Source organism: Parasteatoda tepidariorum, chromosome 5 (assembly GCF_043381705.1).
Source record: "Parasteatoda tepidariorum isolate YZ-2023 chromosome 5, CAS_Ptep_4.0, whole genome shotgun sequence".
In the NCBI taxonomy this organism is placed as follows: domain Eukaryota; kingdom Metazoa; phylum Arthropoda; class Arachnida; order Araneae; family Theridiidae; genus Parasteatoda; species Parasteatoda tepidariorum.
Genome location: NC_092208.1, coordinates 89,404,440 through 89,428,756, shown reverse-complemented (window position 1 = coordinate 89,428,756; position 24,317 = coordinate 89,404,440). Strand labels below are relative to the sequence as shown.

The following is a 24,317-nucleotide window of genomic DNA, read 5'->3' as shown; positions in this document are numbered from 1 at the left end:
ATATGTTTGACATTATTGTTGTTTGATAAACTAGAATATAATGCAATTTTTTCCCGAAAATAAATTAATCAGTTTTCTCAAATTCTATTTTGGCCTTGATAGTACATAGTCAAGGAAATAGTAATCCAGCAACTTTTTTAAAATCTATCGTGAGGCTATTTTTTAATTGCTCATCAGCATATGCAATTAGAGAACAAAAAAAAAAACAATAATAAAATATTAAAAAAAAAAACAGTCTTAATTTTTAGGTGTAAAATCAAAAAAGAAATACAGATACATTATAAATAATACTACTTTAATTAAACATATTTCGTTTTAAAAATGAATTCCATTACATCAAATTGATTAAAATATACACAAGAAATTTAAAACTGCATACATAAGTGACTAGTTTCAAAAAACAACAAGAACCATAAATAATGCAAGAGGCAGTCTAATATATCATTATCTTTTTCTCGGTGTAAGAAGTTAATTTCATTTATTAGTAATGAAGTCTCATTTAACGATCGTAGCTTTCACCTCAGATAAAAGGAAACAAGTTATACATAATTAATAATTATTTCACGTTTTATAAAAAGGCATGAGATATAAAAGAAAAAAAAAAGGATAAGGACGTTATATATACATGTATGAAAGTGTATGTATAATTTCATTTGAAAAATAATTGAAATGATTACTGTGTCCAGCAAATTCATTAACTAACCTTTTTTAAAGAAAAAAAAATTCTGTTTCATGGGAGTTAAAAGTATCTAATTTAATGCCATAAAATACTAATTTACAACCAGTCTTTTAAAACATTTAACATGAGGATGAATCCATAACTACAAATTGAATAGATCTAAAATCATAGCATTTGAAAAAATTTTCAAATTTTAATAGAATACTATAATATAAGTAACAATACATTTTGATTAAATTATTATGAAACAATATTAATATGAAAGACTAAGAGGAAAACTAGACCCAAAATATTACTTTATAAAAATTAATTCGTGAATGTCACCCTAAAAAGTCATCAACATCCAACCACTCTTTATCAATCTATGGACTTAAAATTAATTTTAATCAGTTATAAAGATTTTTTTTAAGAGCACAGAAGAAAATTTTATGTTAGTTTATCAATATCCTCAAAAATAGGAAGTAGAAAAATAGAAAAAAAAGAGGACAAAAAAATAAAGAAAATATCATATCTGGAGGAAGAATTTCATGCCTGTATTAGTAAAATTGGATGATTAGTATGATGGACACATATTCCAAAATAGGTCTTATATAAATTACTTTTGAAAACCAAGGTTTATAACTATATTTCCTTGCCTACACCTCATTTGAGCAAATCTTATAATAAAAAAAGAAATAATTGAGACTTAATGAGTTATTGCTGCCACTTATTGAGGACAAAAATAAACTGATAATGATATAAATTGACACCTACTATTATGCATACCTGCCAGTGATAATAAGAAGTTTCCAACAGAATTGGTAAATTATCTTAACCTCTGATTTAGTTCTTATGCAACAATTTTTTTAAACAAGTGTTTCACCATAGAAGTTATCAACTTCTAAATTATCATTATGTTTTTTAAATCTGTCTTTTAATTGACTAATTTTAAAAACTTGAAATATTAACTTTCAGTACAAAAAATGCCCAAGGTGTATGTTAACTAATGTTAATTTCCCCCCCCCCCTTAAGGTTGACAACGACCATAGTTTTTAAAAGATGAAAAAATTCTTTGGAGAGAATTAATGCTTTAACTTAAAAATGTTTTTGCAAATTTCTTCAATACAGTCAGTATTAATTTTTACTTAATTTTCACTTTCAGTAAATGTGAAGAAAATTGAATTCCATAGCAGGTTATTACTTCTTCAATCGCAATAGAGTTATAAACGGTTCCATTTATCTAAGATTCTGGATTATTTACTGTATCTTTTTTAAAAGCAATATTTGGCTTTAAAGTTCAGAAAATAACAGTTAACTTATAATTTAGTAGTGTGTCTAAAATAAATTCACGAGTTTAAATGAATTCAGTTCTACTTTCTTTTTTTAATCTAAACTATTTATTTATCTGATTAGTTTTTAATACAGAAAGACAAAATAAATAAGAATTAAGCTCTTTTTGAAGCATTAATTATGTGTTTGTTACATAAAAAAAAACAATTAGAAATGCAACTGAGGTTTTGCTGCACTCCATTCCCCAAATAAGAAAATTGATGGTGTAATTCACTTCATTAATCTATTCAAGATATTGAAAATGTGCTACAATTCTTTCACCTAGTAAGTATATTGAACGTGTGTACAATTTATTCACAGAATGAGAATACTGACTAAGGATATGTTAAGTTTCATTTAAAACACAGTCGGACATTTCAGAAAATTACCACAATTATAATTAGCAGAATTAAATGGAAATAAAGATTCTATACATATATTTATAAAATATAGGAAATAAAAATGAATATTTTAACCACTTATGGATGGAAATTGGCAGGTATGCATATGCAATGATATAAAAACATAAATAAAAGGGTGGGAAAGCATATTATTGCAAAATATGAAATAAATATTATTTTATGCATACAGTCAGTGCAAACTAAATGTCTGTATTTTTAATTTTTAAATAACTTTTCCTACTGTTTTTAAGACTAATTGAAAAAATATTAGTTTTTTAAACATTCTGCATTTGCAATACAAAACTTCAAGTCTGTTTGATTTGTACCTGTTTTGATTGCCAATAAGAAATTTTTTTTAAATTCAATTTAAGAAGACTTTATCCTTTCGATATACCAGGAAAATTACTAATATTATCTGGATAACAGGTAATATAACTGCCAAGAATTTTTTTAAAAAGAGGAGCACTTAAACGCGTTCGGAATTATGGAATTGCTGTTACTTAATTGATGTTGCTGAATTGTGAGATAAGTTTGTAAAAGCCCCATCTAATGCAGCACAAGTCATTGTGCAATTCATTAGAAGGTAAATTTCTAATTCATTATGTTTTTAAAATTTACATTTTTATAAAAATGTAAAACAGTGAAATTTTGCAGCTAGTAATTTTGAATTGGATTTACTGTTAGCTTAAACTTAGAAGAACTTTAAAGGAGATTAGAAGATTTGTTCTAGCATCTCGTACAACTAAAAATAAAGAATAAAAAAATTTCATAACTTTAAAAGAAAACATTCGACTACCTTTTAAAACATCAATGATCAAAAACACAAATTTTGCCATTATGCCAAAATTATAAAAATATTTTTTTTTTCACTATTATATAATTTTTTTAAGAATACAATTGTGAAGAATTTTCATTATTCTAATAAATTAATGAAGTTGGTTTTGTTCAATTATAAAGGATAATATGTTTTATAAACCTGCAGCATTATTAAACCTTTAAGGGTCAATCTTGAATTTAGTTTGGGAAACAATCTAATTGCTGCCAGGAAATCAATTTTTCTTCATGCTATTCATTAGACTTCCCCTGGTAGTAAAATTTTGTAAAAATTTAACCTAAAACAAATCACTTAAAATGTAGTAAGGAATAAAAAAATGCATATTTGTCTTCAAATATGAGGATTTGACAAAAACCTTGATTTGAGTTTTTATGTATTTCTCTTATCATTTTATATCATTTTTATTTATTTTGATATGTAGAAGCATACACAAAATATAAAATGGTTTTATAATTACCTAGAAAAATGAAATGTATGAGAAATATAATGGTATAAATGAATAGTGTTATTTTAGAGCTATTTATTAATATGTTTGGTGTAAACATACAGAATTTTTTCTCGCAATATATGCCAACTTAATAATCCTGCTGAGGTTAATCATTTCGTGATAAACACATCCACTTAACAGACATTTACTTTCCACTGATCTAACAATAATATTTGCAACAAAATATCAAACAGCAAAACTTTAAAAAAAAAAGTAATAATAAAGGACAAAGGCACTTTTTGTAAGATAGAGACTTTAACACCACAATGTATCTCCTTTTAAAATGCATTTGAACTAATTGCACTACACAACTGATGTTAATTAAATTTCAGATCTAGTGTAACCAATAAATATACATAATTAAATTACACTAGCTGACAATTAAATGTCATCTAAATAAATTAACAGAATGCTTACAAATTAACAAATACATACATTCTTTAATTGTAGAAAGGTTCACCAAATATTTATTCTATAATACAGGAAAAATAGGAAACATTCACTACACAACATTGCAAGAACATCATCAAAAATTATATGCAATAGATAAATAAAATATTTCAACTAATAGAGAGAGAGCAGAAATCCACACAAGTCAAGCCCAAAAATCCACAAAAATAAATGCTGGATTTGTGCATTTCTGCAGATCTTTATGCAGTTAAGCTTATTTCTTCATGGAGAGTGGATCCATTAATGATTATGTGTTTTGACTGTCTGTAAGGAAGAGAACGAATTAACAACAAATATTTATGGTAAGGTGAAATATGAGCATATTTTGGATAGCAATACTTTCACTCGTATTTTAGGTTATTTTTTAAATTTTGTACTTTTACAAATTTTTTGTCGGAACTAGAGTACCTTGCAAACTTAATCTTTTTTTTATAAAAAATATAATAAATTGACAAAATCCAATCGTTATTTGTTTTTATTTTATCTTATTTTCAATATGAAATTTTTTTATTTTCTATTTGAAAAATGCCCTAATACATTTATTTAATTTTGTCAAGCAGCATTTTTGTCAACCGTATGTTTTTTTAAATTTTTTTTTTAAATAATTTCAATAATCTATTTGATGTAAACATTTTTCTCGAAAATTGTTTGCCATTTAGGTTTCAAAATAGTAAGATTAATTTAATTAAAATATAGTAATCATTAAAAGATTTTAGAATTTTATTATTTCTCTGATTTTGAATAAATATATTTTTTTCCCTTTTTTGAATTTTATCATAAAAACATTTAGTTCATAATATAAATAAATTTAAAAATGAAACGATTTAATTTTGTTTAATTTTTGTTTGTTAAAAAATTAACAACAAATTTAAAAACCGTTATTTAAATAACTTTTTTTTATTTTTAAAAATTCCCAAAACAGAGATAAAAATTTTACTTTAAAGGCTTTCAAAAGGTTACTTGTATATGAATACAATGTTTTCTTTAAACAAAAATAATAATGTAATCAAATTTGTTCATCAAATTAATTTATTACTACAAATTTCAAAAGTAAAAACAAAATTTAATAGTTTTCAAATTACATAATTTACAATCTAATCTAATTACAATCGAATTTACAAACATTGAATTATGATTTCTGGTGTGATTTCTTAATATTTTAAATGTCTACTATTTCAATGAATTTTTTTACATTTTCTTCCATTTTAAATTGACTTTAAATTTTCTATTTCCTTGAAATGAACTTTCAAATTGTTACTTTTTTGGCTTTGTATTTTACCTGTACCACTAGGAAAAATACTTCTAAAAAAAAGTACAAGTGTTGACATATAAAAAATAAGTATGATTTGTCTAATGTAATGTTAACAAACAATCATACTTCTAAAAGTCTAAATTATAATAAAATAAAATTTATTAACAGCTAGAGAAATTGATTTACTATAATTTTAATGAAAAAAGGCATATTGTTTGTAGAATAAAATATATATAAGGATGTAATTCATTCTATTCAATAAAAAAAATACTATTTTCTAATGTTTTCAAAACACAAAAATTTTTTCCCACCAATATATTGCTGATTTGACGATATACTAAATTGCTCTAGTCAAAAAATAAAATAATTAATTTGCTATTTGAGAAATAAATATTTTAAAAAAATTAATTAATTTTCAGCAAAGATGAAAACATGGTTTTTCACTATCCCATGAACCGAATAACAAATAATTTGGGAATGAGCAAATCTCATTGAATGCTGAATAAAAATAGAATATTCTGGAAATCAAGCTGTATAACTAAAATAATCCTCTGTTTTAATTTTTTTTTCTAATGAAATGAGAACATTTGTCATTCAATGAGTTCAAACAATGTATATATGTATAAAAAAAAACTCAATTTTTGTTAACCTTTCAAAATACTATATATATAAAAAAAAAGACCAAAATTTTTAAGATTAAACTGCTTCTAATCTCATTTGAAATTTTTAAAAAGGGACTGCTGTCTTTTTTTCAATCTTCATAAGAGTTCAAAACTAAAAAATATGATCTTACTATAATTAATTCTTCTAAAAATCCGAAAAATCGTCAATATTAACTATTTGGTTACTTCAAAAATATTTTGAAATTGACAAGTTATTCATTTAAAGACAGAAAAATGTGTTTTTACCAAAAATAAATAACTGCAACCTAAAATAGCCACATCAATAACGTTTTGTAATCAAGTTCATTTCCCCAGAAATGTAATCAGGTTTATTTCTCTAGAAATGCATAAATTCTCATATTGCTTCACTAAATAGTTTTTGAGCTATGAAAGTGAGAAGCATGTTCGGGGAATATTTTCTGAAATAGTAGTGACAGCGGCAGAAACTCTTGTAATAAGAGAAATAATAAAAAAATACTTCCACAAGTTTAACATTAAACTTTTTGTCATTTACATAGTTCGTTAATCGTAGAAATTTTTACGTATTTGAAAATTAAAATAAGTTTCTGCAGTATGCAAATAAATTTATATACATATTTTTTCAACTTAGTGCATCATTTACCTACATTGCCAACCAAACTATATTTAACTATTCACTGTTACAATTTCCGAATTTTTCTTTTCATAAAAGAAGAACCGGGGAGCTTTTGAAACTGAACGACTAGATGTCTTAGTTCTAAATTTCTGATGAAATTGGAAGATATGAGAGTTGTGAAATGGGTGCCTAATATGATACCTGTACATTATTTTTTTAAATCACTATTTAAAAATTTGAAATGAAGGTGTATATATATAAATAACCGTCATTGAACAGTCGACCCAATATTTTGGGTTTACGACTACTAATGTTCAACTCCATAGCTTTGAAATTTTGAACCCAATCCAGAAGACAAGGGAACTCCTGGATCGAGTATTGGGAGAAATTTGCATTCACGGAGGACATTTTGGTGGAACTAACTTACATTTGCATTACACGGACAGGAAGACCACGAGAACCTCCCACGGTTAGCCTGACGGCAAGGGGACTCTAACCCATGATCTGTCTACCTCTGAAGATATTTCACGTCAGCACTGTGGTCTGTGAAAGCCAGATGTGGAATTCGTATCTACTGGGATTCGAACCCGGTTCACCACATTGGAAGGCGAATGCTCTAGCCCCTGAGCCATCGCGGCTCAAATGAAGGTATGATGGTGATTAATTTTATTTAAGTTTTCCAACAACAAAAAGGAAAATTAAATTTTGAAAATATGCCGAATGGCCAAACAAATTTTGCCAAATATATAAAATCCTTGGGACCTTCCATCCACGCGTTTCTGATATTACTGTGTATATACAAGTAAGTTTCAATTAAGATCGAAATAGACAGTTTTACCTCACTCATGTTGGCCTACGACATGGCAATTTTAAGTTTTTGAAAACCACAGTCAAAGAAAGGTCTGTTATTTAAAGGCAAATATCTCATTCATCCGTTGAAGATAAAAAATAATTGAATCGAAACAAATAAAAAGAGTCTTACACAGGAGATTGTTTCTCACTACCTTCTTTCGGTGAATTCTCTTTCACATACGCTCTGCAGGATGCTAATTTAGATTCTAGAGCCTGCAAAGAATGAAAACTTATTTTAAAACAATTTATTTTAGAGCAAATTAATTTAGAACAATTAAATATAGTTAACAATATTTCAAAAAAGAATTCTGATGATATTTTTCTTAATAGCAAATAGTTTATCTTCACTACAGTATAGTCCTGATTATCAGAGTTAATGTGAACCACGACTAACTCGGATAACCGAGTTAGAGAGAAGAGTTAAGGGTTAGAGGGAAGAGCATAAAAAGGAAAGAAAAAGAGTAGGAATAAATGTAATACATTTAAAAAATACAAATTTATACAAGTACACCACATACAATTCATATTATAATTAAAAAGCTTACTTAAAAACACTTAAAGAGAGCATACTTTAAGAAGAATTAATAAGTTTTTTGTTCAACACATTCAATAGCACTTTCGGCAGCTTTTAGTCCATCTGTATGAGAGATCATTATTGACGATAATAACGATCATTTCACTGGATGAAATTGTTAGACTTCATTTTTCTGAATATTTTGAAGGTAAACTTCAGACTTTTTTCAGAGGTAATTTTAAAAATAAAAAATAAAGTAGAACAAAAAAAAAATCCTTGAAATATTTGATAGCTCGGTTAAAGCGGAAACTCGGACAATCGAGACTCTACTGTATTTCCGATTTCAATATGATCTGCATTATACAACAATAAGATATTTTATGAAAATTAATAAAAGGTCTTAGATACATTTGTGTGAAAACCTTTTTAATTTTGTTTTCACTTTAGTTGTCCTAATATTTTAAAATTTCAAATTTAAAATGTAAATTTCAGATATAATTTTGAATTTTACGGCTTTAACTCTTTCAGGGATCATAGGATAAAATCTGATTTACGTATTTTTGACTATACATAAACAACTAAAATTAGAATTCTTATCTCTAAATCATTGGGTCAAAATTAAGTATTGAAAAACTGATAATTTCATTCTGGATTTGCATATTTATGACTTTTATACACTATAATTTTAGTTACATTAGGCAAAAGGTTAAAAAAAAATACTTATTTGTTTCTCTTTTTCGCCTAACTATTTAGTTCATAATAAATTTAAACGACAGATGAAAAATGTCACGTTTCCCCTTTAAAGTTTTAAAATTTAAAAGTCTATCAAGATTCATTTTTGAATGTAATCAAACAAAAAAAGGAAGAATTATACTCTGTTCAAGCAAGACTGATAACAAAAGTTGAACAAACCAACCTGACATTATACAATACTTTTGGCTGATTAGCGCTAAGGTTATGAAGACTACCACTTGTCCATCTAACAGTTAATATGAGAAGAATCACAGACTCAGCAAAAGTCTGCAATGTTGGAGACAAACAACAAACCATTATGATTTCTTCCGTTATCACTTCTTTCAGAACAGAGTATAGTCTGATATGACTTAAAATCAATTAAGTTTATTATTAATTTAAAATGGAATATTTATTGGAAATTAAGTTAAGAAACTAGGAAACCAATGTATAAGTAGAGGTTAAATCTACAAAACATAATAGTTATGCAAATTAGGAAAAGCATATTTAGGATTTAGATGGAAACAAAGAGCAGTGAACAAATAAAATGCCAAAAATTTTAAGAAGCAAATGCAAGATTATATTGGGCAATCTCTTTTAATAATTTCTTTTTAAATAAGAGAATTTTCCCTTAAATCAACAATAATCTGATTCGTAAGCGACACTTTTTCATTTGAACAAAAAAAAATTTTCTGAAAGTTATTAAGAATATACTTACTCCAACTTTTCTCAGAAGATCTCCAATTATATTCAAAGAAGATATGCGAGAAGACGGAGTTAAGGGCGAGGATGTGTTTAGGTGATTATTTAAATCTGTATAAAAATAAAAGACACAAAACTTTAATACCTTACAATTTTTAGAAAAATTCAACAGCAGGTTCAAAACAAAAGTAAATAATACTACCATATAAATAAAAGATTATGTCCAATTTTAAGTAACTCAGAATTTAATACTATCCTTCTCAAAATATTTTTAAAAAGTACTAATTCTCATTTTTAAATTGCAGTTTTTTTATGAGCTAATATTTTTTATACTTTCGTGTTTACAAAGTTGGATGTATAAGTTTAACTCAGATTGTAACAGTACCCCTCATATATTATTTTAAAAGTATACTAATTTTCTTTTTTAATTTGAAGTTTCATTGTAGATTAATATTTTTATACAAGGTTGCCACTCAAATCTGGAGAGAAAAAAATTCCCTGTACATATTATACAGCAGGGATGGGCAAACTTTTTTGGTCAAGGGGCCAAAAATCAAGAAAAAAAATGTTTGGTGGGCCAAGTAAAAACTTCAAAATTTAAGAAAAAAAGGTGATATACAAGTTTTAATTTAAATATTTAGTGAGATGAAGGATATTGCGATTTCATTTTTAAAAGTTCCTTACATTAAGGGTGGAAGTGAGATGTGCTTATTGTAAGGAACAAGGCTAAATGCTTTGCTGTTAGTCTACTTCTGAAATGATTTTTTCTAAGGTTCATAGTTGAAAACTCTTGCTCACATATATAAGATTAAGCAAACATGCACTGATTTTCTGAGCATGAAATATTAAATTTCGGAAACTAGCTTTTGGTAATGATTTGTTTTGTAAAACTTTGGAATATTTAGAAACGACTGCTTCAGATGATTGTTAGATTGTCCACTCTTTGGAGCGTAAAATGCGCAGTCTGCCAAATGTGAAGTGCAATTTAACTATATTAGATTCCATAAGTCAGCTCCTCGAGAGAGACAAGCGCTAGTTGGAGACAATCTACGGCTATTCTATAAAGAACTTCTGCTTTCAACATTTTACCAATTGAAGCTGTCTGAGCTAACTATTTCCATCAATAGTCGACAAGAAAATGGATGTATATTGTTTATATTTGCCTCTGATCGGCAAATAAAAGTTCTATCCGCGGGCTGGATAAAATCTTCCAGAGGGCCACAGTTGGCCCGCGGGCCGTAGTTTGCCCATCCCTGTTATACACAATATATTAAAAGGAAACAACAATTACTGAGCTCTTGAGTGAGATATATTGGGTCAACTATATTTATTAGATTTAATTGCTGGAAAAACAGCAGAACACACTTAAATAATGCTATAGTAAAATAAATAGTTTAGAATAGCTGAAATGTCATGGTTAAATATCAATTTTTAATTAATAAATTTTAAAATATGGATTTTTTATAAACTTTATAATTGTTAAAGTTTATCAACATTTAAGTACAAATTTAAGTAACTAGGAATTTAATACTAGTGGAATAATCTAATACACTTTCAAATAATTTTTATACATTCTAATAAATTGCGTCAAACTTTGTAATTCAATAATCAAAAAGATTTTTAAAAAAACTTTCAATTACGCAAAATATTAAATTTATAAAAAAAAATGATAGAAAATAAAAGAGACAAATACAATAGTTACATTTTGTGCGAACTTCTGGCAAATTTTCCAACTCTGCTTTAATTTTACGGGTGTCAGTAACTGTCTTCACACGAGCCAAATTGGTGTCAGTAGATGCAGATCTTTCATAAACAGGACGTTGATGTAAAGTCATTTCTTGTCTTAAATCTAAATACAAATATTTAAATTTAAAAACAAGTTCATAATATCTAATTATCAAATTCATAATGAAATTTCAATAATAAAATTATAATATTAATGATTAGATCACATTAATCGTATTCAATATGAAGTGCAAACTCAATCATTTCTCATTGGGAAGGTTAGATTCAAAAAATAAAACATCAAATAATAATTTGAAAATGTATAAAAAAATAATGAATTAATAGACTTAAAAATTAATAAATTTACAATAAGTATTAAAAATTTTTAATCAAAAAAATTATGCACTTACAGCATAAATATTTATAATGCAAGAGAAAGGTGTGTATGATGGAAATCAATGTATTAATGTTCAGTATACCCAAGTATGTGAGCTATAACTTTGCCTGTTATTCATCGATTAATATTACAATTACAAAAGCTCATTTCATATTTATACATTTCTTGTTGGCCTTATCCCAGATTAATAAAAAATGAAAATTTTGTAGCACTTTATTCAATCAGCTTTAAATTGCTTTCCCGTTCTTTTAGTAATTAATGACTCATACTTTTTTTTTTCCTCCTCAATATAAACACATATAATTACTTAAAATACACAGAAATTTTGGTTTGACACACTCCTTTCTTCTCAGTAAAAACAATATTTTTTTTACATTTATAACGGATTGCTGTTATGTTCCTGTTTTGGTAAATTAGAAAGAATGTTTCAAAGGCTTTATAGCCTTCTGCAAATGTTGGCACAGTTTCATCCTTTTCACAGGTAACTTGGTGAAACTTGGACTAATCTTCAAAAGAAAAATTTTATGAAGAATTTTTGGACTAATTAAAATAAATAATACAGTACGTTACTAATTAAAGTAAGAACTAATTAAAGTAAGTAATGAAGTACAAAAACAGTAATGAACTTGATCACTTAATTAGATGAAAAAAAACACTGTTTGATTTACTGAATGCTGACATTTTGCATGGCTAAGGTGCATTGAAAGATTAAATGACGAAAGAAAACTTTTAAATTGGGAACCATTGAACTCAATACCAAGAGATGGGTCAAATGATACTACAAAAGATCGAACCACCTTTAAGTCAAAAGCCAAAATAGGAAAGTTTGGAACGATACTGTTCGACAGGTGAAAGCTCACAGTGATCTGTAGTGCTGTATAAGTTAGGAAGTCTCTTCTTCTTCTTCTTCTTCCTTATCCCCAAAATTAGCAGAGCTAAACTATGTCCATGAAATTCATCACCCGGAGGAAGTCGGCCACCATAAGTGTGTTATTAAGAATGTCCCTTTTGTCCAGACCTAGACAGTCCAGTATATGTTGGGGGGAAGCCTGCATGTTGTGGCACCTGGGGCAGTTAGGGTAGATTTTAATACTACCCTCAAAAGAAAGGGACTTAAGGTGGCCGCTGATAAGCCTGGTAAGTGCAGTCTGGTCCTTGCGGTTGCACCGAATGTTGAGTGCACCTCCTGGACTGGTGCTCTGGTACCAGTGATGTTTGGGGGGTACGAGCCAGGAAGCAAGGTAGTTAGGAAGTAACAACGCATTAAAGACGGGGGAATCATGTGCTCAACCATCTGAAGGCGGAGGCAGGGGGGTGACGCATTTTAAAGTAAACAAAAATAACAAACCAAAAGTAAAAAGAAACACAGCTTAGACACTAAAGTGCCCATGTCTCATTTTTAAGTAATTCCACTTTTTCTTTACTTGATAAAGAAATATTTCCTTTTTCCAACTGACATGAAGAAATTGTAGGCAAAATAAGAGCAAGTTAACAAAGATAAATTAATAAAAAAAGCTTTAGAAAAATAACAATAACTCAATAAAAACTTAATAAAAATAACTAAATTAAAACTTTATAAAAATTAGATAATTATAAATTTAATAAAAAATAACTCATCAAAAGCTTAGTGAAAAATAGCTTAGGAAACAAGTAGTCGAAACTCACAAAGCTAGATCGGTAAAAACGAACAAATGTGACACGTGGAATTGCTTTAAGCATGACATATTTCACAATAAGGAATTAGTTTCAGTTTATTCTGCAAGACATATTTCATCATGATCAATTACTGCTCCCATTAATGTAGTTGCAGGTGCACTACACGTTTGACGGAAAGATAGAAACAAAAAGAGATTGAATTTGGGAGAAATGTAGTTTAATTCTTGGTTGGGAACAAAGGGACTTTCGTTACTCGAGTTCATATTTTAGTAGAAAATAGTCTTGAAGTTATTTTCATACCAATGGCAAAGAAAGAAGGTTACCCCTTTTACCCCACCCATATTAGTCACTATTCACTTAACTAAAAAAAAAATAAAAGCTTTCCAAGTGAAAACAGATACCTCTTGATTCATCTTTCAATCTCTGCACAGTAACTTTAAGGACTTCCTTTTCATCCAGTTCACTTTCTAAAAATGCATTTCTCTCAATGGCCTGCAAAGATAGTGACAAAATATCCGATCATTATTTAATGATATTAGTTTTTTCAAGTAGAAAAAATAACAATAATTTTCAACCGATAAACTTTCTTTTTATCACTTTAATTTTCTTCTTGTTTATTTCAAAGCAACTAAGCACCACCATTCATCCGCAAGTAGTGTTTGATTTTTTTTTAATCAACAAGAAATAGTATGTAACTAATTGCATCAATTGGCACAGTAATTGAATAAGGGCCCACATTTTTAAATACACTAGAGAATTAGGCGGTTTTAAAAATATCAATACCCTATTTTCTAAAATATTTTAAAATATTCTTTCAAACTTTAAATTTTAATGAAAAAAATATTAATTCATATTAACATAATTATTAAAATTGGGCAAAAATTGAAAAATATTTTTATTGAAAGAAATCTTGTACACTTAAAATTGTTTTATCGATTTAGAAATAAAAAAAGTCATTTTTTTGAAAGACATATTTAAAGGAAAGTGTTCTTATAAATTTATCCATTTAAGTAAAAAATAGGAGCTGACCTACATAACAGAGCAACCAGAAATCCAAAAAATATTAAATGCAAATATCAAATAATTTAAAAAAGTAACAATTACAGCATGATTACATAAAGTTCATGAATAAATTATTCCTCACATAAAACTTTTTAAATCATTTTTCTAAAACTAATTAAAACAATATATTTCCTAAAAATTAACTTCTTTACCCAAAAAACACTTAATTCTTTTCTTTAATTCAGAAATTTCTCTCTGTATGATAAAAAATTCATATACCTGTTTGAATTTTTAAATAAATTTATGACTTAATACTTTTAGAGAGAAAAAAATATTTTGCTTACATTAACACCTCAAAAACAAATTATAAAGGTAATTTAAGCTATAAGAACATCACAAAAAGTAAGGAAATACAATTGAAGAACGAGAAATACACAAGGTTTCCACTCAATTTCAGAAAGAAAAAAAATTCCAAGACTTTTCCAAGTATATCAGGAAAATTTTAATGAAAATCCAGACCATATTTTATTCACAATGCAATTTTTCATCGGAAAACTTAGATTTTTTTTATTTTATTTGTAGTGCCAAACATCAGATTTCGTGAGCAAAAGAATATCATTGAAGGAGGATGGAAACATGGAAGTTTTTAAAATAAATAATTGTAATATATGTTAGATAAATCGAATCTCAAGAACTGATTACTGTTACTGACAATTCCAAGACTGGTCTTTTTCCAGGTATGATATATGAATTTTGAAGGTTTTTGTAAAAAATTGCAACTTTCCCTGCTTTTCAGAGTCAAAATAAAATTCCCGGACAATTCCAGGTTTTCCCTGATACAGCTGAATTATGAACTTTTAATAATATTATTTATTACTATTTATTTTTAATGATCTCTATCTGTTTTAAGTTTTTTAAAAAGATAGAAATCCATCAAGAAACTGTGGGGAGATGTTTAAAAGATAATAAAATCATAGTTGATTGAGAGTCTTCAGCATTAGTAATGTAGACCATAATAAATTTGATAATAAATTTAGTTTATTTTTATTTCACTTTTCTTCATAAATTTTTTTCAATCCTTGGTAAAACACAAATAATATGCATTTTAATAGAATGGCATAATAAAACATTGTATAAATGATGCGAAGAGAAAAGACTGCTGACCTCCCAATGAGGATAACTAGGTTTGAGTCTCAGCAATGGAGGGTCGTTATGAAAACTGCACCCAATTCGCATTGACCACGGTACTGCTGAAGTAAATTACCCCCTGTGGTAGAATTATCATTGGTTAGAATCTCCTTGCTGTCAGGCAAGCCTTGGGAGGTCTTTAAGATTTTCCATTTTATGTGACATTAAAAAGTTCTCCATGAAGACTAGTCTGACTAAATGTTGGAGCGAGGAGTTCCCTTGTCTTTTGGGGCGGTTTAAAAATTACAAGGCAGGGTTGCCACAGAGAAAAAAAAGAACAAAATAGTTGCTTTTAGTAGCCTAAAGCATGAAAATAGTTGTCAAAAACTATGAAAATAGTTGCCTAAATAAGAACAAAAATTCAGCAAAAATAAGACTAAAAATTTTTTAAATTGACTTAATTGTCATATACCATGATCTATTTAGTCAAGTTGGTGGCAAATATGATAATTTTTAAAAATTGGGTTTTTTAAAATCATGCAGAATTTCATAGCAATTGAAAAGGTGATCGAGAAACAAAATAGACTTCTGTTCAAATCGAACGCATTGAAAAGTGATGACCTAAATTTGCAATCTAAAATATTTTTTTTAGAATATTTATTTAATTTTTTAAAATTTTATTTTTATTTTACATTTTTTATTTTTTAAGAAAATAAATTCAGTGTGTTCAGAAGATTTCACGGGTCACAGGTTTTCAACCCATTATGCTAAAAACATTGCCAGGAGTACAGAAAAGTCTCCTTTTCCTGAAAATAGTTGCTTTTTCAGGCAAAAAAAGTTGCCATAGTCGCCTCATGCTGATAATAGTAGCAAATAGTTACATTTTAGTCGCCTGTGGCAGCCCTGCAAGGCTAAGGAATTGAACAGGGATGGTTAGAATTTCAAAAATGGGTGGGCTGCTTAATGCCTGTTATAAAATAAAATAAAATGTATAAATGGTTCTTTATTGTTAAGTGCATATTCTTTAAGGATTCAATGAACAGAACTTCTCAAATATTAATAAAAGGATTGAAACCTGATTGAGTCGTGCTTCAAAATCTTCCAGAGAAGAAACAGCAGCTCTGTAAGTATAAAATTTTAGAATTTAGCAATGAAAGCGCAAAATAAAAATGAATTAAACAATTGAACAGCGTCATCACCTTTTTGCTCTCTCTAAATCATCATTTAGCTGCTCCAACTCTCTGATGTATTTCTGTAGGTCGTCACGTGTCGCTCTAGTTCGGTTCAATTCGTCTTCCAAGTCAGCAATTTGAGTTTTACTATCAACTTGCAGTGCTTGTAACTTATCCTAATTCATTTTACAAAGAATTAAAATGAAGTAAGTCTTCATAGAGACAAACAAAATATTAATTATATAAAGAAATAAGTAAAGAGTTGCGTTTGAACAACACGGAAAGGAGAAACTCAAGTAGATTTCAAAAAATGATAAAAATTTCAACCTAACTAATGTTTTGTACAACAGCAGTGGCCAAATAACAGTCTGCAAGCCACATGCAGTGTTGCCAGATTAGGGGTTTTCCCCCTAAATTTAGGGGGATTTTTTTTTTTTATCTTCAGTGGGTATTTTAGGGGAATTGGTTTTTAGGGGTTTGTTTTAGGGTTAATTGTGAATTTTACTAGTTTCATTTTGGTTACCTTCTAATATCAAATTCTATAACTAAATGTGTGAGATGGTAATATGAAAATCAATATGCTAAACCAAAACAAAAAGATTAAGATTTAATTTTAGACCTTTACCCCTTTGTTGAATGTAGTAGGTTATTATTAAGCTCGATCAACCAGTACGTTTGGAGAATTTGAATTCAAATTATTTAAAATTTTTAATGTGAATGGCTGAAAATAATGCCAAAGGATAAAGAAAAAAAGAAGTACTTACAAAAGTACAAGAAAGATTGGGAACACGAAAAGCAGTTTAAAGGTTTGAGGGTAAAGGATTTTGTATCTATTTCTTCTATGTTAAAAATGTTTAACAGCGAAAACATATACATATCAGAAAGTATTGACGAAAATATGTTGGATATTTTATCAAAAATTTAAGCATAATGTTAGAATTAAAATATTAAAAAAGTCTATATCGTTGATAATAAAATATTTATGAAAAAATTTGCAAGTCAAAAAGTATTGAAAAAAATATCTTAAATATTTTAGTAGAAATTAAAGATAATGCAACGATTGAAATGTAAAAAATATTAATTTGCTGATAATAAAATATTAAAAAGTATTAAAGCAACATTTTCTATATGTTATTTAACTTTTGTACTATTTTTTAATATTTATACATTAAGTTAAAAATTTTGGGGTTTTTTCAAAAAATTTTTTTTAATTTTTACAAAGGGATTTTACAATGCCATATGGGGGTGAACGGTTATCAGCACTTGGCAACACTGGCCACATGTCACCTGCTAAGACAGTCAGAAAAATTCAACTCGAAAAAGGTTGTTATCAGACATGTGACCCAATTAGAACAAAAATACTGAATTAGGAAAAGTGATATATTTGTTACCATATTTAGAGATATTAATGCACAATTACACAAAAATATACTGAAAGCAATGCTAAAAAAAATACTGAATCCATTACACATGTCTGTGTAATGGATTAGGTACACACAAGGTGACAGCATAAACTAACAAAAGTTTCAATGCAATAACTTTTGGAAAATTTTTCAGTTCTTTATTAACTTTTTACTATTTATTCAGGGTGGCCACTCAAATCAGGTTTCAAATTTCCCTGATTTTTCCAGGTTTTCCAGTAAAATTCTTAAAATTTCCAGGTCAGTGTGTTTTTCCCCCCCTGCTAAAGTGTAGTATAGGTACAAGAAAAGTGTTAATATTAGTGTATCAGTCAATATAATAGTATAGTATTTCATTTAAAATTTATTTTTTTAATATGTCATCTTGAATAGATATGGAGGAAACAATATGCTTAGTTTGCAGAAAATAATGCTTTTAATGAATAAAAATTTTTTTAAGTGTTAAATAGTTTTTGCACAAAATGTACCAAATAGCAATGATCCAAAACAACCTTGGAAACCAACTGTTTAATATATTTTTATTAAGCAAGAGAAAATAATTCCAGGTGATTAGAAACCAATCATCAATATAGAGCCATTTTATACAAACAGTGCTCTTAATAAAATTCATTGAAATAATGTTGTTTGTTTCAAATTAGCACTATTATTTTAAGACATATTTAGTATTTGTAAAGGAAAAATTTTCAATTTCTTGTTGCTTATTCTATAGAGAAAAAAAAAGATAAAATTCTTTTACTTTTATTCTTTTTTTTCCTTTTCTTAATGGAATTTAGAACATATTAATAATTGCAATCTGACATGGTTTCCTAGTTTACATGAGTTAATTTGATTTTGTTTTTACATTTCCGGGTGACCGAAAAAAATTAACATTAATTTCTTAGAAAAAATATCTTATAAAACAAGTTTATAATCATCAAATTTTTACATAAATATTTAGTATATCATAACCTAACGGAAAACAATTTGTTTTATAAAAACTGATTACTATAAGTTCGAATTAAATTGTTGTTGTCAGATGTGAATCGTGTGAAAGCAAAAAATGATTACTAATTTACAAATTGTCTAAACTCTGTGAATTTGTTTGTAATTTATATGTAAAATTGACTGAATTTTGAAGCTGACATTTGAATAAAAAAGTCTATGCAGTTGTTTGGAAAATATGATACATAATTAATTTGAAATTTTTTACTTCAGTGTCAGATGTAAATTTCTCAAATTGGATAGCAATTTAAGTTAATGATAACCATTATAATGACTGAAGATTACTTTAATTATAATCTTAATTCTACAAATATTATTTTCTACTTAAATAGCTTTTTTAAATTTAAATTGTCTTCCATTTCCTGTTAGAATGGTCAGATTAATATGTTTTATAACAATTTCTATCTTATAAAAGTTGGTTGAAAAATCACTCATTTTAACTATGCAACGTATATTAACAACAATGTAATAAATTAACATCAATGTAATATATTAACTATATAAATGAAACTCATATTTAAGCAATATTTTCTTAAATTTAATCATTTTGAAAATTGTAGAATTTATTGCCTGCATAAAATTAAATAATCTTTTTATAGCAGACAATATTTATCGATATGCCTTTTACTTCTATTTAGTGGCATAGCTAGCAGTGAACAAGAAAGAGTATATGTCCGGTTGTAGCGTAAAAGATGGGCCAAATTTTTGGAAAAAATTTAACATGAATTCTACGAAGGTTGTAAATTAAATAGTAACAACTTGACCTTGAAACTCACAGAAGAGCGGACATGCGCAAATAGGATATGGGAGCGGTGAGGTGACGCTGTTGTCGATGTGTAGAGTGCAAAAAACAGTCGGTCTGCTTAGAAGGGTAGTTGTTGTGTGGCATTAAAGTAAGGAGTTTCGTTTCCATCGCTCTAAAGCATATTTTCAAAAGGCTTAATGACGAAAAAAGACGAGATGCTTGAATCCATCGTGCTACTGTCCTATACGGTAATGCATTTGCGCCACAGGCAACCTTGATTTTAAGTCACGACCGCTGATCACCTTTTGAAAACATGCTTTAGAGCGATGGAAACGAAACTCTTCACCTTAACGCCACACAACATCTACCCTTCTAAGCAGATCAACTGTTTTTTGCACTCTACACATCGACAACAGCGTCACCTCACCGCTCCCATATCCTATTTGTGCATATCCATCCCTTCTGTGACTTTCAAGGTTAAGTTGCCACTATTTAATTTACAACCCTCGTAGAATAAATTTGTATCTCTTTTTAATACCCCCTCTCCAGCTTCATTGATCAATTACAGGTCCAATAAATAACTAATAATTTTTATCCCATTTACCTAAAAATTGAATAGGATGTTAGTTATTGTTGTATTGCAAGTAGATTTAAGTAGTAGTGTCAGACTGAGTGGTGTGTAAAAATTAATTATTAGTTTAAAATAAAAATATTTATTATTACCAAAATCTTGGTTTAAACAGAAAAAATAATTTGATTATATTAAATCCTAGTGCTACAGTACAATTAATTATGCATTTTGGCGTTGCATGTAAAACATCAAAAGTGTATCTTGAGAATTTTTTTTATAGCAAATCAAAATGAAAAATGTTTCTACATATTTGTGCAAGACAACCTGTTTTGTTATAGTTTACTTTAATTATTATTCTTTCCATTTTCTATTATTAGTGTGAATTCTTTCAAAAATAAAAAAACAAAAAACAAAAAAAACTGTACTTTGTTACAGATTCCCTTACCGCGGTTAAAAATTTCAAATGATGTTGCCCTTCATTTAACAGCCTATGACTTATTGAAAACTGATATTTATAGATTAACAATCATTATTTCTAAATCTTCAATTTTTTACTTTGGAAATGATACCTAGTTTACTTAATATTAAATTTAAAATTTTGGTCATCTGGTTGCTCAACTTGAAACCTGTCCCTGTACAGTGCAGAACAAAAAAACAAAGTTTTTCTTTCCCTCTTTCTAATAAACAAATATAAATTTAAAAAAAAAAATGCCATTCTAAGCTTATATATCATTCAACATGTTTTCCATACATTTCTTGGCTTTTGTCAGCTTTTTAGGGTAAAAGGAGAAACAATTTCAGAAATATCAAAATAAAAGTTATCATGAAATCCAGAAAATCAGCATCAATGCAACAATTGTAACAATTTTGCTTTTAGCAATTGGTTGGTTTTGCTGAGAAAAAATAACTCATTGGACAAAAGCTTTCAGAAAAAGAGTGCAAGATAAAATCTCTAAATTATATCCAATTATTTTTTGGAGAATTTTATAAAGTTAAAAGTACTAAAACATTTTGAATAATTTTGTTAAAGAAAAAAATACTCCCGAAGTGTCGCAACAAACTTCAACAATTAGTGAATTCAGCCCACAGACTAAAAGAAGATTTAAAAAATAAAAAAACGCTACTGTTACAAACAGAAGAAAATATTCTTTCTTCCACAGTTTTGCCTTTCTTTAACTGTCCCATAATCTTTAAAGAGGTCGAAGATTTCTCCATTCATTTCCCAGCATCAAAGAGTTTGAAATGGCGTTCTAGTTTAGCAGGGTAATAATGAAGAGAATTTTAATGCAAGAAAAGTATTGCTGAGTTGATATCTCAACTTTTTTAAGATAAATTTACGTCTAAATTAAAGTGGATATAAGGGATGGTAAAATAATTTAACTTAAAAGAAAAATTCCAGCTTATCTTTTAAATTCTCTGATTTTTCCAGGTTTTTGTTTAAATTTCCCTGACTTTTCCAGGTTTTTTCCAGTATAAAAAAATTCCTTGATAATTCCAGGTTTTCCAGGTGGGTAGCCACCCTGTTATTGTAAAATTTTACCTTTGAAATTTTTTTGATTATTGTAATTTTTTATTGTACTTTAAAAATTAGTAAAAAAAAAAAAAAGAAAAAGATCTTTAAGTAGTTTTAATTTTGCCAAAAATTATTATGGTTTGGGGCTTCAATTCCTCAGTTGCAAGTAACCATTTATGTACTTTAATAAATGTCTCTTTCTTTTAAGATAAATTGTCAACAAAAAAAAGAAAAGTTCACCTTTAAAGATTCACAATCAAGTTGAAATCTGCTTGATAGAGATTTCAATTCCTTATTTCGAGACTCTGTTTGTTCAAGCTGAGCTTCTAATTCTGCTTCAAGTTCACGACTGCTTTCTTGAAACTCCTCCAAATCAAGTTTAGTTTCCTGGTATCTAATAAATAATTAGAATAACAATTATCAGGTATCCATTGCATAAACATTTACTACAAAAACATCTTAACATATAATTCTGTAATAACACAAATAATTCCCTTTTAATGAAGATAAGGAAGAGAAGATTTTTTTTCGTTTAAAGCAAAATGTTTTTAAAAAAATAATAATAATAAAAATAAAGAATTCTATACATTTCAACACATTTAGTGCTATAGACTAACCTATTAGAACCTAAAATTCAACTTAGATATTTTAAACTTATTTACAACTGTATAATCGTACAATAATTTTAGTTTTAACATAAGGTACTTAGGTATTTCATATTACGTCGCACTAGAGCTGCATAATGGGCTATTGGCGATGGTCTGGGAAACATCTCTGAGGATGATCCGAAAGACATGCTAACACAGTTTTGATCCTCTGCGGAAGGGAGGGCTCCCCTGCTTCGGTAGCCTGACGACCTGCGTGTGAAATCGAGCACTTTAAGGTAGAACAGTTTAATGAGGACTGATACCATGCACCCTCGGTCTCTACGCAGGCTAATCAAAGTGGTCACCCACCCGCTCACTGACCACAGCCAGCGATGCTTGACTTTGGTGTCCTACTGAGAACCGTGTTTTTATGATCCTATGGGACTTAAGATAAGGAAGAGAATATAAGACTTTCCTTCAATTGAAGTTTTTTTTTCTTTAAATAATAATAAATGAATAAAAAGAAAGAATTTTATACATTTTAGTATGACCAAAGTTACACAATAGACTAAAATAACAGAGCAATAACTTCAGTTTTAAAATGAGAAAAGGAATCAAAGATTCTTTTTAAATTGAAGATGAAAAAAATTAAAAAAAGAATTCTATATTATTATAATTAATCTTATATTAATCTATGATTACTTATCTATAAGCTCCAAATAGAAATTTTGAATTTCATACATATTTAAAATTCCGATATAATTATAGTTTGGAGAGAACAAATGGGATAGAACTTAATAGCAAACTAAAAATTATTATAATAATAACTAAGAATTTCATATATTTTACTAATATTGTTGTTATATATTGGGTTTTTTATTACTACATCAAACATAGATATTTTGAACAGGCGTTAATTTTCTCAGAATTTTATAATTGACTCAAAAGGTAAAATTTCATTCAAATTACAATTTTTTAAATTTATTTGATTCAAGTTATATGTTAAAAATTTTAATCTAAACATAACGAAATTATTAAAATTTAAAACTAAAAAAGTTATTTTGAACTTCTAATGCAAAATTTTTCCGAAGTAATATAAAGGAAAATAAGTTATTAGAATTTGAGGTAACACTTACTTTGTGATGCTTATTTTTAGGATAACATAAGAATAAAAAGTTGAAATAAATTTCACTAGCATTTAATGATAATAATTATCAATACATATTATATTCAATATCTGAATGAAAGTCAGTTTTTAATGTTTTAGTTTCCTAAATAGGACTGAGCTATAAATCGATGTATCGCGACATATCGATTTAACGCCTATATCGGCAAGTCGATACAGCGACTTTCGTTCCAGGCGATGCATCAGAAATTCGATTTAAGTCTTCGAGGAAAGACGATATAGCGATATAAGACACGCAAGGATCTTCCGTTATGTTCCGATGCCGACTCGGGGTGTTCGTTTCGTTCATTGAAATGGCCTTGATTGATTAGCGGTAGAATCAGAACCAGAGTTTTGAGAATACTATATCGTGATCTCGCATGTTCGTTTTCGCACCTCTTAGTTTGTTTTTTGTTTTGTCGCAACTTGATATCATTTCTTGTAGATTATTTTCAGTGGGACTAACTTCGTGATCGCTGCCGTTGCCTTGTTCTGAACGCAATCTATTATTGAAAAGAATTTATAAAGAGTTTCGTCATTAATTAGGTAATTTTTTTTAAACAAAACTTTTTCTTATTTTTAAATGTGAAAATTATCGGAAATCTAATTTAAGGCACCCATAAGGAATTAAATTACAAAGTAAATAAATTTGTTAGGTTATTTTTTTACTTTCTTTTAATTTATTAAAAACCTTTCGGATAAAACTTCTAATAATTTAATGGGCTTCTATTACTGATTTTAAATTTATAAATCTTGAGTTGTTTTTATTTTTAGAAATAAAGTTA

At 27.7% G+C, this 24,317-nt stretch overlaps 1 protein-coding gene across 4 annotated transcripts in view; it reads right to left on the bottom strand.

The window, feature by feature from the left end:
• Positions 1 to 278: 278 nt before the first annotated feature.
• Positions 279 to 24,317, bottom strand: part of LOC107456311 (nuclear distribution protein nudE homolog 1) — a 27,851-nt gene continuing 3,812 nt past the window's right edge. For 2 of the 4 annotated variants that reach the window (XM_016074150.3, XM_016074151.3), the window contains exons 3-10: positions 22,021 to 22,174; positions 16,577 to 16,725; positions 16,453 to 16,498; positions 13,649 to 13,739; positions 11,172 to 11,318; positions 9,486 to 9,580; positions 7,652 to 7,734; positions 279 to 4,424 (exon numbers count right to left, since the gene is read on the bottom strand). In XM_016074150.3, coding sequence (XP_015929636.1) covers positions 4,361 to 4,424; positions 7,652 to 7,734; positions 9,486 to 9,580; positions 11,172 to 11,318; positions 13,649 to 13,739; positions 16,453 to 16,498; positions 16,577 to 16,725; positions 22,021 to 22,174 — 829 coding nt within the window. In that variant the 3' untranslated portion in view covers positions 279 to 4,360. The remainder of the gene's footprint in view (positions 4,425 to 7,651; positions 7,735 to 9,485; positions 9,581 to 11,171; positions 11,319 to 13,648; positions 13,740 to 16,452; positions 16,499 to 16,576; positions 16,726 to 22,020; positions 22,175 to 24,317) is intronic. The other 2 variants (XR_011636762.1, XM_016074152.4) reach the window with 2 other exon arrangements.